This window comes from Phaseolus vulgaris, chromosome 9 (assembly GCF_051622355.1).
Source record: "Phaseolus vulgaris cultivar YP4 chromosome 9, ASM5162235v1, whole genome shotgun sequence".
Classification (NCBI taxonomy): domain Eukaryota; kingdom Viridiplantae; phylum Streptophyta; class Magnoliopsida; order Fabales; family Fabaceae; genus Phaseolus; species Phaseolus vulgaris.
Genome location: NC_143506.1, coordinates 12924814 through 12943432, shown reverse-complemented (window position 1 = coordinate 12943432; position 18619 = coordinate 12924814). Strand labels below are relative to the sequence as shown.

At 34.0% G+C, this 18619-nt stretch overlaps 1 protein-coding gene across 1 annotated transcript; it reads right to left on the bottom strand.

Annotated features, from left to right (window-relative positions):
• Positions 1-1751: 1751 nt before the first annotated feature.
• Positions 1752-10763, bottom strand: LOC137822691 (gamma carbonic anhydrase 1, mitochondrial). Its single transcript, XM_068627636.2, has 5 exons — positions 10543-10763; positions 10200-10343; positions 9855-9980; positions 9626-9777; positions 1752-2486 (listed from the first exon to the last, which is right to left on the bottom strand). Exons 1-5 carry the CDS (start codon positions 10655-10657, stop codon positions 2202-2204), a joined length of 822 nt encoding a protein of 273 aa, XP_068483737.2. The 5' UTR covers positions 10658-10763; the 3' UTR covers positions 1752-2201.
• Positions 10764-18619: the final 7856 nt, after the last annotated feature.

Here is an 18619-nt window from a genome sequence, read left to right as displayed (position 1 = left end):
TTCCTATTGATTGTTTATTCCTTTTCCCTCAACAGTTCATCTTAAAAATGCAATTACTTCCAATACAATGGGAAGAGTTTATAAAACGATTTTTTCCACATGAGGCATGTATTATAAAAATGCTTATTTGCAGTGGATGTTTGAGTCAATGTAATACACAACGTTTTATATGGGACACTTCCAACCGGAATAATATTTCATCTTGCCGAAGAGGACAATATATGGTTTCCATTGTTCAAAGCACAATTGTACTAATTACTTGCTTTTAAGGGTCCGTTGGACATCCAAAAGAAAAACATAATAACTAAATAAAATATACTGCGTGTTATATTATAAATTGCAATAATATTATATTAAAAAATAAATTTAAATATATACGGAAAATAATCACTATTTATGACATTATTTCCTCAAATAATTTGTAATATATTTTTTAAAAACCTTAATTTATTCATATTAATATAATTATGTTTTTATTTGAATATAATATATTTTTAAATATAATCATTCTTATTTGAATATGGTATGTATTACTCGTATACATCAAACGCGATAAAAAAAGCTGCATCAAACAGGATTCAAGTTCGATCAAATAAATTTATTTATTTTAAATTTAAGTTGTAAATCAATTTATTATCTTATAATTTTCTATTTATGTAAAATATATAAGTCTAAGAAATCAATTTGAAAAGTTCAACGGGTTGGTCAATCCTCTATCATCAACCTACTATTGAACAAGCCCTATTATTACTAACTGCACCCCTATACTAACGGAAAACGCACACTACACCAAGCCATCGATGTGCTGCCGTCATCATTGATGCACTTCCATTCTCCGTTGCACTTTTTAAAAGAAAGAAGAGATATAATTCTAAAATAAAGCTCGTTTTGGAAGCTTATATATGTTTCAAAAAACTTAAGCTTATATGTTTCAAAAAACTTACTTCCAAAAGTCTGTTCTAAAGAGTTGTAGAAGGTATTTCATGTGTTTTGAAAAACTTGTTTAAAGAAATTCATTGTAGAAAACTCATTATTGAAGATATCATTCATATTCTGGAAAACTTGTTTTGAAAGATTTTTAAAATAAATAACCAGAAGTCACTTTTACAGGTATAAAATAGTCATTTTAAAATAGTACATGAAAAAGACAATTTAAAAGGTTTCACAAGTTGGTTTAACAGGCCCAATTATTTTTCCTGTCATAGAACTAGTAGTCCAAGATTAACTGGGTTGTCTTATTACCCAACTTATGGGACTTGACAATTTCTTAGATTAGTGACACTTAGATGGCCTTTGTTCAAGTAAACACGTTCACTGTGTACACCCACTATTATATCCTACTCTATATTTATTCATAACAAGCGATTCAAATCAAACTGGTATATCATGTGAAAGTTTCTCAAACAATCTTTGGCTCAATATGATACACGAACATTGATTAAGTATTTTTGAAAGATAATATAATCCGACACTTTCATCATTTCACACAAAAAAAAATCTTATATATGGTCCATAACTTTCAACCGTGGTGTTTATCCTTCGTGTTTATAATTTTGGATCACCTATAAATTCGTAATCGGTTTCGTATTGAAAGGGTTCATTCTCTCAGCAATATAAAAGTAGGTCAACATCAACGGTAAATAAACAATTTTGTAAAACATGCTTCATGTGGAAAATTCGTAAAACAAAACCCTTCTAATTACATCGAAAAGTAATTGCATTTTTAAGATGAAATGTAGACGGAAAAGGAATTAACAATCAATAAGAGTTCCTTTTCAGAAACCCAACTTCTATACTTTCTGCAAACTGCATTATTGAAACCTTTCACCCTCCACGAAATAATCATTATCCCAACCGTATTATACTGAAGACAAACACAGACGTAGGTGTTCGTTAATAAAGATGTCAACGAGAACTTAGGAACCAAGTTGACAAATTAATGCCTTGAATATTGAGATCAAGATAAAAAAATGGGAAATCACTTGAACTGGATGAAACAAACAATAAGATCGGCATACATATTCTACATGGCCCTTGCCTTACAAATTCCTGAACAGTAAGGAGGCAAGATTGCTTCTAGCGCAGATAATGTCCGGTATTATTGGGAATGAAAAAAATCCCCCTTCCGTGAATTTGTAAATGCAAGAAAAGTCCCATGATGTCATTCAATATAAGAATTGAAGACACCCCTTTAAAATACCTCATTTTTTAAGAGCCTTTTCTGCTTTATCAGGTAAAACATTATCGGGAAGAATAAGCTCCGGTGGGATCTCACGAACAACACCCAGCATAGAGTCATACTCCTCGTCTTTACGAGCAAACTTCTTTCTCAACACCTTCTCAAACTCAATTTCATCATAGGACTTCGAATTCTCAGATGCATGGACCTGTGCAAGGTTAGTATAATTGGTGGCTGACTGGGAGATGAATGATATCTCTTCATTACTCAGCTTTCTGAGGAACTTTGCAGGATTGCCTGCCCATACCTGCAAAATATCCAAGTTTGTGCTTGTAGATCATGAATGACACATATAACATGCATTCAACAAAAAACAGCCTAATCAACACTCAAAGTTATATTTTCTAGCCCAGAAAAATCAATAAGGAGTGCTTGCCATCCCACGATAAAAATTAATAGACAATGAGATGAGGAATATCTAGGATAACCAACATTGGGAGTTAAATATCTAGCCCAAGCAAAAACTTGTAAAATTAATAAAATTCCACCAACCAGGTCCTAAATTCCACACCACATTCGGAGACTTTCTACGCACTTCACAATAGCACAGTACATCTGCGGTGCAAGTTATAAACTCAAGCCTAATAGGATGTAAAGTTAGAATTATATTATTTTCACCAAGCAATGAAAGTTTTAAATAGTTTGAACCTTATGATAAAACTCAGTACAGTATACAAGGTCACACAGTTCAAGAGCCAATGCAAGAATCATGACAGAAGCAATAAGTAAAAGTTCAAGACAAGTGGTATATGGCACTGGGTTGGGGCTAGTTGATAAGGGAGAGAGTTAAGAATCAAAAGTATTCCCCATAAAAGAAATAAGGTTTTTGCTATGGTCATAACTGAGGTGCCACGGTGATTTATTTATTTTTATCGGCATAGGTGTTGTAGTGATAGGATTGGTTGATGCAATAGAGGTGTTCCTACAAAGGATTCACAAACTTTGTTGATCGGTGAACAAAGCCACAAGCTAAGAAAAAGGCATTAAATGGACTTGTATCAGAGCTTTGGGAACGTCAGAATTTCAAAACATGATCACGGTGATCAAGTACTTTCATTATTGTTTGCACATCAGATTAGGTTAGTATTTGTTTTAAATTGTGTAAGAGTTATAATTTGCAGATTTGCGTATCCTTACTTCCCTCATTTACTTAGTAATATTCATGATTGTACACGTATATACAATATATAATTCTTCCTGTGCAATCAAGTGATAGAGAATTTTGGATTAGAAAAGACCATTAGATTTAATTTTCTACCGTTCTTTCATATTCATGAACTTGTTTGATTCTTTTGGTATTCACCCAACTTATTAACTAGGTAATTCCATCTAGTAACAGCGTTAATTATCCATCTTCTATACTAAGACAGCTTTCGATTTAATATATTCCAAGGTTCTTGCTTTAATTAAGCAACAGTTCACAATTCTATCAATTCCTTGTAGTTATACCAAGTTTCTTAATTTGACAAGTAACAGGTCGTGGTTTGATATATACCAAGTTTTTTATTAAGCAATGGGTAGAGTTTCTTTCTTTCATTACCAAATTTGTTTTGAGTGAGCATATGAAGTTTAGTCTGGTTGTTGAGATCCAATATCACTTCGGTTCAAATTAGTGGTAGTGGAGAAACAAAAATAGCAAGACAATAGCTTTAAGTAGGGTGGTCTTGGATTGGGATTTTTCAAAATCCAATCTAGATACAATCCAAATCCAAATAAATGGATTGGATTTAAAATCCATATCCATTTTAACTATAGATCAAATTTATTTGAATTTTTTTAAAATTTATTTAAAGTGGATTAAATCCACTTAACTTGGCTAATTAGATTAAATCCACTTTGTTAATTAGATAAAATCCATTTTGATATGGACATAGACTAACTTGGCTCGATCAGGGGCCTAAGCCGACATTGGCCCGGGCTCAGACAAATGGATATCAGCCAAGACCCAAACGACTCAACATAGGCACCGGGCCCGCTCAGTTCGACATCAACCCTAGGCCCGCTCGACTTGACATCAGCCCTGGCCCGTTCCTCTAGATATCGGCCCGGGCCTGCCTGACTCGATAACGAACCCGAAAGACTCAGCTCGACATGGGGCTGGATGGACACGACATCGGCCCAGACCCTGACCACTCGAAATCTCGGGCTTGGACGACTATCAACCCAGGCTTGTTCGGCTCGACATCAGTTCTGGCCCCGCTCGACTCGATATCAGCCTTGACCCGGTCATCTGGATATTGGCTTGGGCCTGCTCCGCTCGACATCAGCCCAAGCCCGTTCGGCACGACATCAGCCCGAGCCCGCTCAACTCGACATCGGCCCGGACGACTTGACATCGACCTGGGACCGCTCGACTCGACATCAGCCCTGGCCCGGTCGTCTAGATATTGGCCTGGGCCTGCTTGACTCGATATCAAACCCAAAAGACTCAGTTCGACATTAGGCTAGACCGGCTCAACTAGACAATGGCCTCGGCATTGGCTCACACTGACTCGATTCGACTTGGCCCCGAATGACTCGGTCGACATGGACTTGAGCCGACTTTGCTCAACCTGGGCCCGAATTGTCTTGGCTCAACCTAGATCGGGCCAAGTCAAAATCCAATCCAAAATGCAATTTGGATAATCCAAAAATGAATCCAATCTATATCTAATCCATATCCAATTAAATGGGTTGGATTTAAAATCCAAAAATATGGATTTGGATTTGAGATAAATCCATTTAAATGGATTAAAACTAATATGGATTTGGATTTTGTAATTTGGATACTTTGCCCACCTTTAGCTTTAAGGAAAAACAAGTGAGAAACGGCTTAGAGGAAAATGCTAGAAGCAGTTTCGATTTTAGAGATTAATGTCTAGTTTAGATGAATAATGAAGAGACAGACATAGACTTTGCTCTTTGAGAGTTATACCTTCATTATTATTACTCTTAATTGTAATTTATTGAGATTTTGACATGTATATAAATATTGATGCAGTGTAATGCTTTTTCACTCAAGCATTACACCATTACGACGTGGTATAAGAGCAGTTTAATTCCCGTTCTGCCTGTCTGCTCTTATGGTCAAGCTGCTAGCATGGCATTGTCCACAATTGTCAGCTGCACACTGTTCCCATACATGCGGGTTAGAATTATCTCAATTGTTTGGATAAGCAAGAATGTTGGAAGCAGAATATAAGAATGTCTTCATATTAAAGGCCGCCACTAACCAAGTTAAATCATCTTGAGGCACTAATGCCTCAATTGTTTGTGTCTCTCAATTTACAAACGGACAAAATCCATGGATATTTTATTAGAGTTTCAAACTACATTTCTGGTAGGGTGGTCATGGATTGGATTTTTCAAAATCCAATCTAGATCCAATCCAAATACAAATAAATGGATTGGATTTAAAATCCATATCCATTTTAACTAGATCAAATTTAAATGGATCTTTTTTAAATCCATTTAAAGTGGATTAAATCTAGATTCAATCCATTTTGTTAATTTGATTAAATCTACTTTGTCAAGTATATTAAATCCATTTTGATATGAACACAAACTAACTTGCCTCGATCCGGGCCTAAGCCGACTCAACCTGAACGCGGACCAACTCAAATCGACATCGGTCCGGGCCCGAACGACTCGACATCAGCCCGAGCCCGGACGACTCAACATCGGCCCAGGCCCGGACGACTCGACATTGGCCCAAGTCGAGACGACTTGACATCGGCCCAGGCCCAATCGACTTGACATCAGCCCAGGCCCAGACCCACTCCACTCGACATCGACTCGGACGACAAGACATCAGTCCGGGCCCGGGAGACTAGACATTGACTCCGGCAGGCTTGACTCAACATAAGCCCGAGCTCATTCAGCTCAACATCGGCTGGACCAAATCGACCTGACATCGACTCTGGCATGCTCCACTCGACATCGACCTGGGCTCGTTTGGCTTTGCATCGACCGGAGCCCAGGATACTCGACATTGGCTAAGTCCCGGTCGGCTCGACATTAGCCTAGGCCCAATCGACTCAACATCGAACCGGGCCCGGGAGAATCGACATTGACCCGCGCTTGTTCGGCTCGACATTGGCCCGTGCCCAATCGATTCGACATTGACCCAGGCCCGCTCCACTCGACATGGGTCCTAGGAGACTCGACATTGGCTTGGGCCCGTTCGGCTCAATATCGGCCCGGGCCCATCGACTCGACATCAGCCAGGGCTTGCATGACTCAATATCAACCCAGGCCAGCTCGACTCGACATTGACTTGGGAATGCTAAGCTCGACAACGGCCCGGGCACACTCGCCTCGAAATTGGGTCGGGCCCACTCAGCTTGATATGGGCTCGGGACTGCTCAGTTAGACATCGACCCGAGCCCCCTCGGCTCGACATCGGCTGGATTGTCTTGGTTAACTTGGATCGGGCCAAGTCAAAATCCATCTCAAAATGCAATTTGGATAATCCAAAAATGTATCCAATCTATACCTAATCCATATTCAATTAAATGGATTTGATTTAAAATCCAAAAATATGGATTTAGATTTGAAATAAATCCGCTTAAATGGATTAAAACTAATATGGATATGGATAATTATGGATTAGATTTTGTAATTTGGATTTTTTGCCCACCCTTAATTTCTGAAGATGGTTCTTTACTCTCCTCCATGTCCACTTCTAAAACTCCCCATATCATCATTACCTTCTAAATGGATCTAAGGGTACAACTTATGGGTCAAGTTCCACTATCTCATTCATTAACTTAAATTTGTGTTTTTCTATTAAAGTTCTTAGAAGTGACAATGTCAAAGAATATTTTTTTTCTGACCTATTGCATCAATCTACTTGTACCCCCATACATACATAGTAAACCGCATGCTTTCTGCATCTGTTTTCCTAAAGAGCCAATGTTTTATATCACTCTTGTTGGAAATTAATGTCTAGACTAGATGAATAATAGACAGTGACTATGCAGATAAATAAACATAAACTTCACTCATCATTGCTTTTAGGGAGTTGCACTTTTCATTTGCATTACTCCTAAAGCAATTTTACTTTATAGATGCTGTTAAGTGCTTTTCCACTTGAGCATTTTACAAAAATCTAGCCTTCAACTGAAGGAATAAGAGCTTTATGTTTCAAAACCTATTAGATACTTACGTATCACGGAACATATGGATTAAATTAAAAAGCAAAATAAAAAACTTAAAAAAGAGAGTAAATAGTAAGTACACTGTCAACCAATCACTATGTATAGTAAGTATGTTGACTTTAACAGTAACAACTTCAAAAATAATACCAAAGATGATGTCTATCAGCTGATAGAGTAACATTTCTATATGGCAGTGCTTAGAAAATTAACTCAATCCCCAGAAATTCCGTAAAAATCTAACAACGATAAATGAAATAAACACCAAATTGTAACAATGAGCTAAGCAATATCTAGGATAACCAACCATGGGGGTCAAATATATAGACCAAGCAAAAACTTGTAAAATTAATAAACAATGAGCCAGTAACTGTCTAAGATAGCTTCAGTTTTACAATTGCACCAATTATGTCCTAAATTTAACACCTCATTCAAAGACTTTCTACACGCTTTAAAATACCACAGTACTTTTCAGATGCAAGTTATAAAGCTCAAATTAATAGGATGTTAAGTGAGAATTCTTTAAATAGTTTGAACCTTGGCAAAACTCATAGGTACACAAGATCATGCAGTTCAAGAAACAATGTAAGAATCATGACAAAAGGAATACGTAATAGTTCTAGAGAAGTGGCATATGGATTGGGGCTAGTTAATAAGGGAGGGAGAGAGTTAAGAACCAAAAGTATTCCCCATAAAAGAAATTAGGTTTCTGTTCTGGTCATAACTAATACGTGCCACAGTGATAGGGTTGGTGGATGCAATACAGTTGTTCCTAAGAAGGAATCACAAACTTTGTTGATCAGTGAACAAAGCCACAAGCTAAGATTTGGACTTGTATTAGAGCTTTGGGAACATCACAATTTCATAACATGATCAGTGATCAGGCACTTTCATTATTATTGAACCAGATTAGGTTAGGATTTGTTTTAAATTTTATCAGGAGTTATAATTTGCAGATTTGACTCAAATTTCATAAGAATTTGCTCGTATCTTTACTTCCCTCATTTACTTAGTAATATACAATATATAATACTTCAAGTGACAGAGAAATTTGCATCAGAAAAGACCATAAGATTTAATTTTTTTTTTGGTTCTTTCGCATTCTTAAAATTGTCACAGATTCTTTAGGAATTTGCCCAACTTATTAACTTGGCAGTTATCCATATTCTATTCTAAGATTCTTGTTTCTATAAGCAACAGCATAAAATTTAATACATACCAAGGTTCTTGCTTCAATTAAAGAACAGGTCACAATTCTACCAACTCCTTGAAGTTATACCAAGGTTCTTAATTTGACAAGTAATGGGTTGTGGTTTGATCTATACCGAGGTTTTTACTAAGCAACGGGTAAAGTTTCTTTCATTACCAAATTTGTTTTGAAATATCTCAGCTAAGCATATCAAATTCGTCTGTTGGTTGAGGTCTAATATCCCTTCTGTTCACATTACTGTTAGTGGGAACCATAGCAGTTGAATCGTGATACAAATTATGTATCGGATAGCTTAAATTTTGAATCATGAATTGCTTCGTATAGTGAATTGTGAGATTCATATACATTTTAAAAACGTAACCTATTAAATGTACGACATAAACATGCAAAGATACACTTAATACCAACCACATTCAAAAAGAGTGGTTCTATCTATGTGTATTTACTGCACTGCAGCAAAATGTGTTGATGAGGAGTGGAAGGGAATATAGGCCACTAACCAAGTTAAATTATCATGTGCTTCTAATGCCTCAACTATCTGTGTCTCTCAATCTACTAAGGGTCAAAATCCATGGATATTTTATTTGAGTTTCTGACTACATTTCTGGTGATGGTTCTTTATTCTCCTCCATGTTCACTTCTAAAATTCCTCATATCATCATTACCTTGCAAATGGATCTAAGGGTACAACTTACGGGTCAAGTTCCACTATCTCCTTCATTAACTTAAATTTGTCTTTTTCTATTAAAACTCTTAGAAATGACAATGTCAGAATATTTTTTTCTGACCTATTGCACCAATCTACTTCTACCCCGTACACACATAGTAAACCGCATTGTTTCTGCATCACTTTTCCTAAAGAGTCAATGTTTTATGTCACTCGTTTTTAGTTGTGTTTGTTTTATTTATAATGTCTCCAACAATATTAGATAAGCACTTGTAAGAGCCATCAAATGTGTTTTTCTACTAGCATGACCAAAACACTATCCTAATACTCTTTATTTGAATGCGTGTAGCCAAACAGTAAGCACACACACATACCTCGCCAGAAGGAATCCTTGTATTCTGCCTCACAAGGGCTCCAGCAGCAACCATGGCATTTTTCTCAACAACTACTCCATCAAGTAATACGGCACCCATACCAACAAAAGCCTCATCCTCAACAGTACAACCATGTAAAACAGCACTATGACCTGTTCAGTAAAATCATAAATTCCAATTAAAAACAGAACACAGAACCATTCTTAGTCGTTACAAAAATGTTCCTCACCCACAGTAACATTATCCCCAATAACTGTAGGCAAGACCTTCCCACTTAAATTTGACTTTGCAACATGCACCAGAGAGTTATCCTGTATGTTAGTTCCACTTCCAACTCTGATGCTGTTAACATCACCTGTTCATAAAATGAATTTGGCACAAGATTAACACATTTATCAACAGCGAAGAAAAAGCAAAAAAGGTCACGTTGAATTTACATTAAAAGAACACAGAACATGAAATCTGTTCAATAATAAAGAATGGCATGTTATTCCGTGAATACATTCATTAGCAGAGAAGAAAAAAGTATCTTTGAAATGTTACCACACGTAATTGATCGAATGGGACAGCTTACCTCTCAAGACACATCCATACCAAATGGATGATCCTCTTCCAACTTGAACGTCTCCAATGACGGAGGCACTTGGCGCAACAAATACATCCTTATCAACAACAGGAGCCTTATCAAATATGTTCATGAGAGTTCGATGCCTGGAGACTGAACAGAACAAGGAAGACGATTAATTCAATTGGTGACTGCCTCGTGGAATCTAAGGAGCGTAGAGTTGAAGTGGAAAAGAAGAATGTAAGTGCCGAATCATGAAGAGTGATCAAAGATTGTAACGTGAGAATAAAATGGCATAAATTAGGGCATGGGAATGAGGGAATGAAGAAAAGTAAAGGGGAAAGAGACAAACGCTGTTCTTGAAAGAAGTAACCGCCCTGAAGGCGGGAACCGAGACGATCAATGGCCTGTCCAGTTTCGCGAATCCAGAAACCAACGCTGTAGATCGCTCTCCCAAGGGTTCCCATTTCCTCTACTGCTCTCTGCTTCCGCTTCCACTCCCAACCAAAATGGAACACCAGACTAGAATATCCCTCTTTCCTGGAGAGGGCATTTTGGGGTTTCCATCACTATAACCAAAATGAGCCCGGCCCATCACTAAAGGGGCTGGGCTGGGCTGGGCTGGGCTATTTCCACCACCTGGGCTATGATCATACTTTTCCAATCTTCTTCGGGTATTTCTTCCTGCACCCCTATATTCTATGTAATACCAGAATCATCCTTGATAATTTTGGATGATTCTGAAATAAGGGTTTCGTAAGCAAAGGTATCGAGTTCCGTAAGCAAAATGTTTTTCTTGTATAGGAAATTTAACGGACAAAAAATCATTTCAAAATATTCTTTTTGGAACATATACTTTTAATTTCCAGAACGATAAATTTGGAATTCATAAAATACGTTCTGGAAATATGTTCCATATTTTAGAAAGAATAATCCATAAGTTATTTTTAAAATGGGTAAAATGGTCTTTTTTTATAATGATGGAGTGGAGGAAGTCATTTGATGGGATGCTGGGATAAACACCATCTTCTTCCTCTCTTTGCATAAACAATTTTACTGCTTGCGTTCATGAGAATTTGGACTGTTTTTTCCTACACCTTCATATGTTTTTTTGTCATCCTATATAAAACATGAAAATACCTTTATATCGTGACCTTATTTTCTGAATTACAAAATCTATAAGTTAATCTCGAATTGACAAATAGCTTACAGATTATATAATCTAAAATATTTTTTTTTAAATGATATTTTGAATTCTATAATCCGAAAGTCTGAATTTGTGAGTAGCTTCTGCGTTATGTAATTCGGACATGTATTTGGAAGAAGGCTTCTAAATTACAAATCCGAAAACTAATTTCATATTAAAAAAAACTTTTGAATTATGTAATCTGAAAATTAATCATGCATTTGGAAAAAAATTTATTATATAATCTGGAAGCTAATTACGAATCTAGAAAAAAATATTCAAAATTATGTAATCTAGAATATTAAAAAAGGACATTTTTAAAAATATCAAATATTTATGGAGAGGAGAGAAAAACCCATGGAGGAGGTGGAAGAGGAAACAGTCATTAGAAGATAATGATTGCAAAAAATATTCAGTCTTGCCAGAGAAGCCACATTACCACCCATTAAGACAAAATAAAGAATATCACGCAGTAAGTAGTACAATGCACGCTGCCAAAATTTCTCTTGAGGAAGGTTAGTACCGAGCAACTAACGCTTGTATTTATTAATGCAATTGGGATGTTTCTTTCCAGCTTTCCTTTTTATTAGCTTAATGTTTATCAATTACTTACTTTTTGGGAATTATTGAGGAGCATTCTGCATTGCAATAGTTAAATGAGTGAGATTTGAAATTATAGGAATAAAGTTATTTTTAAAGAAAAAGTGATCCATAATGTGAAAATATTTGTTGTGATTCAATTAAAAGTATGATCTTGATTAACTTTTAAGGTACTAACTGTTTTTTTTTATTGGTGTCTTGATCCTTTGATTTGTATGAAGATAATTGATTGATAAATTGTTTTGATAGGTAACTATGTAGATGATTTATGAAGTTTCTGAAATGTTAGTTGAAGGTTTTTTTTTTGGATTCATGTTTTTTTAAGAATTATTTTTTTATAAGAATTGAAACACTCTTAAAATGATTTTTATTTATTTTTAATAATAATATTTTTTAAAAATTATTTATTTTCCATCTTCTCTAATAAAATTGAGGGATGCATTTCTTTGTTTCTGGATATAACTACACAGTAAAGTAGAATGACTTTTCACTCGGGGGTTTCGAAGAATTGATCGATGGATAGAGCATGTGCGTCTAGTTATTTAGTTTATGCAGTGCAGTTTTTATTTAATTTTTAAACTGTTACACTTTATGTTGGAGGATAATAAAAATTAGAAATACTTACTATAAAGTCGCTGCTACCTTATTCAGTCTATCCCGGCAGTGCTTAAACGGAGTCAGAGGTGAAAATACTTGTGTTTCCGCTAATTAATATATATATATATATATATATATATATATTCTCTTTTTTGTTAATAAACTTTAAATTATTTTTTCACGTCTAAAATTGGCTTACTATAAGAAGGAGAAATATATCCATACATAAAATTTGTATAAATTAATATACATAAAAAATATAACAACATTTACCGTACCCTTTTTGATATAAACTCACAATACAAATCTTATTCTAATTTTTAAATGGATTCTATCATAGTATATCAATTTAAACATTTTATATTCTATCTATTTTACAAGTTTTATGGTATTATAGAAACATTTATATTTTTATAAATGTTCCGACCTATATTATTGTTAGAATTAATCACTGCATTTAAGGTATTATTCAATGTTTGTCATGGTTTTGTCTTTAGAAAATATCTTAGTGAATTATGAGATAAATGTGTATTTAAACTGTCATTGATCTCATTTCTAGATTATATTAAAAATAAATAAAAGCTTTCATGTTATGTATCACTATGCAACTTAAGATATCAGTTAGGCTGAAAACTTTTACAACTTTAAAAGTTATTGAAATATTGAAAATGGTATTATAAAGATGATGGTTGACATTGAAATATTATTTTTATTATTAACTTAAGATTTTTACTATTATAAGAAGGAAAAAGATTTCTTTAACACCTAAACAAATAAAATACATACACTTGATAAACTATTATAATAATATAATAATAAATTAAATTAAATATAATTAAAATATTAGTTTATTGGAGTGTGAAGTATATGGTGTTAAACTATCACTATCCTTATAAGAATTAAGTTATAAATTTAAGATTGTGAATTATTTAATGAACAAAGAATAAAGCAATATTATAAAAATGAGTTGGTAACTTGTATAAAAATATGATCACAATTTAAAAGTAGTAAAGTAATGATGAAGGGGAAGGAGTGAGAGAGCAAAGTATTGTGAGAAGTGGACAATGGTAGATGACTAGAATGGTGTGCCAATTGTGCCAAGCCACCAAGGATGCTTATATATTCTACACCCAAACAGATCAATTGCTGTAATAATAATAACAACCCTCCAACAACCGCAAAACCAAATCACAAGTTTAGTTGTTAAAACTTGACTTAGTTTACGCTAATAATAAAAATTCAATCACATTGTTGAGTTTGTATCATTCATTTATTCTATTATTTGTTTAGCTATTTGATTTAAACATGGCCAGCTAATTTGATGAAGGCACCACCATTGTATTCAACGCCTATCATCTTCTACCCAAAAGTTATTGTCATACCTAAGAGGTGCATGAAATTGGTCTAGTTTTCACAACAAATGGATGAAAGAACTCTAGTTCCAATATTCATCTTCTGGTCTTTCCTTACAATAATCACTCCTACACTCATTCTTTTGTCAGAGAATTCAAAGGCAGACTTCGATTCAAATGGTAAAGACCCTTTTAAGTAACTGCTACTTCTCCTCATTTCTCAGAAGTGATAGTAAAAATTGAGTAGTTTTCTTGCAATTTTGTTGTTCTCACTCTCTTCAATGTGTATATCAAATTTACAGGAAATATAACTGAGGGAATGAAACTAGGAAGAATGATTGGGCAGACAGAGAACTATATCATAAAAACAGCACCAAAGTTGGCCAAGTTTGAAGAGGAATCAGCACCAGCCCCAGAACCATTACCAACTCTGTCACTCTCACATCATAATCATACTCTTATACACAATACAACCCATCATGGGCTTACTCTCTCTTCTCGCAGAATACACTTCAAAGTCAAACAAACAAATATCAGATAAACAACTACTCGGTGACAGTCTGGCTTCCAGGATTTGGATCTCAGATTGTTGTGTCCTCACTCCTTGTGGAAGAAGAACAATTTAAGTTGGTGAGAAACATGATTAATTCATTACATTGTAAATATCTACATATGTTCATACCATGATTCGGAATTGATATAATTTGGTTGGGGTTGGTTGTTCGCAATGAGTATATTTCTTCTATTGTTGAGGTCAAATCAAAACGCTGGTCCCAAGACTAAGTAACCCATTGGAAGATTTTATATGTTTGGAAATTCTATGTATGTAGTAATGAAATGATATTAAGTGTCAATCATATCATCACGAGCAATAGCATTTTGTACAAATACAGAGTTTAATCAACAATTCTGCACTTGCACCGATAAATTCTGATAATTTAATTAAAAAAAATTGATTATCCAGTTTTAATTCAAATGTTTGTGCTTTGATCACAATTGAGCACACCATGATACGTTTTGCTTGCCGAATTAACTGTTCCTTCCTTCCCTCGTCGAAAAAGAAATTCGGTTTTCAATACATAATTGTAAAAGTTTGTTGAACTGCAGCGTAATACTTAAGCTTGCGTGACCATCGATGACACTTTCACTTTCTGATCAAGCATCCATGCCATGATTCTTGATAATTTGAAAGAGAAAATGAGTTGTGATAAAATAATAGTCACCATAATTCATGCTTGATAGCATTTGCCTTAAAGGGACTAGAACAAGGCCCTGTCTGGTACTCTAATGACAGGTATGGTGATGTACCACATATTTCTTAAAGAAGAAATTGAGAGGCAAATAAGGGCTCTGTTAACCACATATTTTACCCATGAAAGTGGTAGCTATTATTCTTTTACCTTGTTCTTGATGAAGAAAAAGGATGGCTCTTAGAGATGTTGCACTAATTTCAGGAAATTTAATGCCTTGACTATCAAAAACAGATTCCCTGTACCCTTCATTGAAGATTTATAGGATGAATTAAATGGTGCAAGTTATTCTCTAAACTGGACTTGAGGAGCAAGTATAATCAGGTTAGAATGGCAAAGATTCATATTCATAAAACAACTTTCAGACTCATAGTGGACATTATGAATAGATAGTTTTACCATTTAGATTTATTAGGTTATTTACTTTCCAAAATGGGTTGATGAATGATATATTTATAAGGCTATTTACTTGTTACCTGGGACTTACCAAACAAATGGATTGATCATTTGTCTTCAGCTGTGTGTTATGGGACGCCGAATAGTCGATAAAACCGAATGAACTTGAACGCAAATGATAGACCACGATTAACTATAATTAAGTCAGTTTAATCATAAACCATAATTAAAGGACAAATGAACCTTCGTCTGAGCCTAAAAGAAGGTCATGACAGCTGAAGTCCAGTATAAGGCTATTAATATCAAAGGGGATCCTGTTTCAGAGGTAATTTTTCTGATATCTAACACACCTACATATTATACTCGGACTGACTTGAGCGTCGGAGCGCCTCCGCAAGTACCACACAACGCCGTTCTTGGAGAAAGACTTGCAGAACGAACAAACGTCGAACACAGGAACCGCAAGAACGAGAATACAAAATCTAGAGGAGTCATTCTTAGAGGAACTCGACCTTGTAAGAACATTGAATTATGGTACAATACCAAATTTCACACAACAACTAGAATGACGCCATTCAAGGCATTGTATATGGTTATCCTCCTTCAATGCCCAATATCACTTTGCAGGGAGATTCTGTAGTGGAAGCGGTTGATTACACCATAAAAACTAGAGAATAGATCGCTAAAATTTTGCACCGCAATTTAAAAAGCTCAAAACAAAATGAAACTATATGCGAATCGGAAACATGTATATAAGGAATTTTATGTGAGAGATTTGATCTACTAAAATATACAACCCTATAAGAAAATGACCACACCATTCCATCCATAACTTGGCTGCAAGATATTATTGACCTTTTTTAGAAAGAATTGGTACAGTAGCCTTTGAGCTCGAACTTTTTACTGGGAAAAGCATGCATGAAACCAAAACTCAATCATTCACAAGAAAATAAGTAGTTACCGTGAAGACAACATTCATGTACCAAAAACAATTTGTTTATTTTTTAAATTTTTAATATCTTTAAAAAATAAAAAATTAATTTAAAAATAACATGATTTATGTAAGTAAATATTTGTGCATGGAACTGAAAATACTTCACCAAAAGAAAAAAAAAATAGCAAGATAATCATACTAAAGAAAAAGAAGTTTATTTACATAACGGGTATAAAATATGAATTACCAGACATTGTTTGTAATATGTATAAAGCCTCCCAAAGAGTTAAAACACACATTAAAGCTGAGTAATTAAATAACAAAAAAGAATTGAATCTAGAGAACTTTTACAAGTTCTAAAGACATTAAATATTAAATAAAATCATACCTAGCTTTTTTTTATGGATATACAGTAGTGAGACTGACAAAATTTAACTATTATGAAAAGTCATTTAAGAGGGAAACATTTTTTAACAAATTAATTTAGTAAAAGATCTAAACTTATATTTGTTATTGTTCCTCTACTCAATTAGATTTCACCTTGATAATCTATGTTAATTTGTATTGCATAGATTCTTCAAATAAAGTTTCAATTCTAATAAAAAATAACACTTAAAGTACCTCTAAAAAACTGCATTAAATTATCTTAGAAGAGAAAATGTGATTATTTGTTACCGCAGAGACGAGGAGATCAATGGTTTGAGGATGGGTTCTATCTAGTGACAATATCTACGTTGCACGAAAAGTTGTCTCAGCTTATTCAAACTCTCATTTTTTATAGACCAAAGTGGGTTCTCTCAGTCACGCACTAAATTCACATGCAAGGTTCACAGGTTGACAGGTTTCCTTTGTTAGAATTGTAAGCCTTAAACAAGAGGGAGTGAATAGTTTTCAAACGTTTTTTCAAAGTTTTGAAGATATGAAGAAAGTCAAAGAAGAATCACAAGGAATCAAAGAAAAGAAGATAGAAATCATTTTTAGTTGAATTTCATAAATTCAACCGGTTGTTTTTATCATCAGAGTATAAAAACAACTAAAAACAGATATACTAGAGTTACGCATGAACCAACAAAGTCCTTCCAATGGACCGTGGGAGAATTTTTCCACAACCATGTATGTGATTAGCGAATTAATTAATGAATGAACTAACAAAAACTATCTACAATTTGCAATTCATTGAATGCGCTTATTCACTTTAGCAAGGCAATAAAAAGATTTTCATTTAGATTCCGCGAGTGAATTAAATTCAACAATATTAGTTTTTGGAAGGCAACTAACTATTTCAGTAGAGTAATACCAGTATCCTTTTGTATATCTTTCTAATTTTAATACCTATCATAAAAAAAGTGGATTATTAACAAAGTATTATAAAAGGATTTATAATTATTCAAATCCATAAAAAACATGAAATATTGCTGTTCTTTATAGGTTTATTGGAAAAGCGAAAAATAAATCATGTTTTAAAAAATACAGTTTTTGCTTTACAAGAATACATTAAAATTTATGTTTAACAGACACCACTTTCGCTTTTTATATGTTATCATGTTCCTTGTAACGCGCAAGAAATGCAATCAACTTGAAATCAACTAAGTGATATATGAAAGTTCACAAAAAATAGCTTTAAAATAAGAGATTGTGGTTAACAAAATTACTTTTGTTACAAAAAAAAGTAAAAAATTATCATAAATAAGACATTTGATTAGTTTAAACATTCCATCCTTGAGAGAATATCTGAAAATTCTCAAAAAGTTTATTCTATTTTACAGGAAAAATGATACATTTACAATCTTGCTTTAGTATATACCTTTTTTTTTTCTTTCTAAAATTTCAATTTTTTATGAAATGAGAAAAATACTTTTTTTTTATATCCTGAATTAGAAATTGTATAGTAAAACATATTGTTATATCATCCTCATTTTGCAGGGCATATTTTATTACAAGAGAGTAATTGTTTTTCGTTATATTCAGAGAGAAATTGAAAATTTTCTTTCTCTTAATAACTATATTTTGATAATCTTACACGAGAAATTTCAGTTATCTATATTAGTTTTGTACTATTACTCTGTTACTGTTACCCAACAGAAAGAACAAAAGCAGAGGCAGAAACACAGTAG

Bases quoted from the DNA above. Each gene is read 5' to 3' on its own strand.
- LOC137822691 (XM_068627636.2), bottom strand. From the start codon at position 10,657: ATGGGAACCCTTGGGAGAGCGATCTACAGCGTTGGTTTCTGGATTCGC. The intron at 9,981-10,199 runs GTAAGCTGTCCC...TTTTATGAACAG, and splicing joins GTATGGATGTGTCTTGAGAG to GTGATGTTAACAGCATCAGA. The intron at 2,487-9,625 runs GTATGTGTGTGT...GATATTTTGCAG, and splicing joins CAAGGATTCCTTCTGGCGAG to GTATGGGCAGGCAATCCTGC.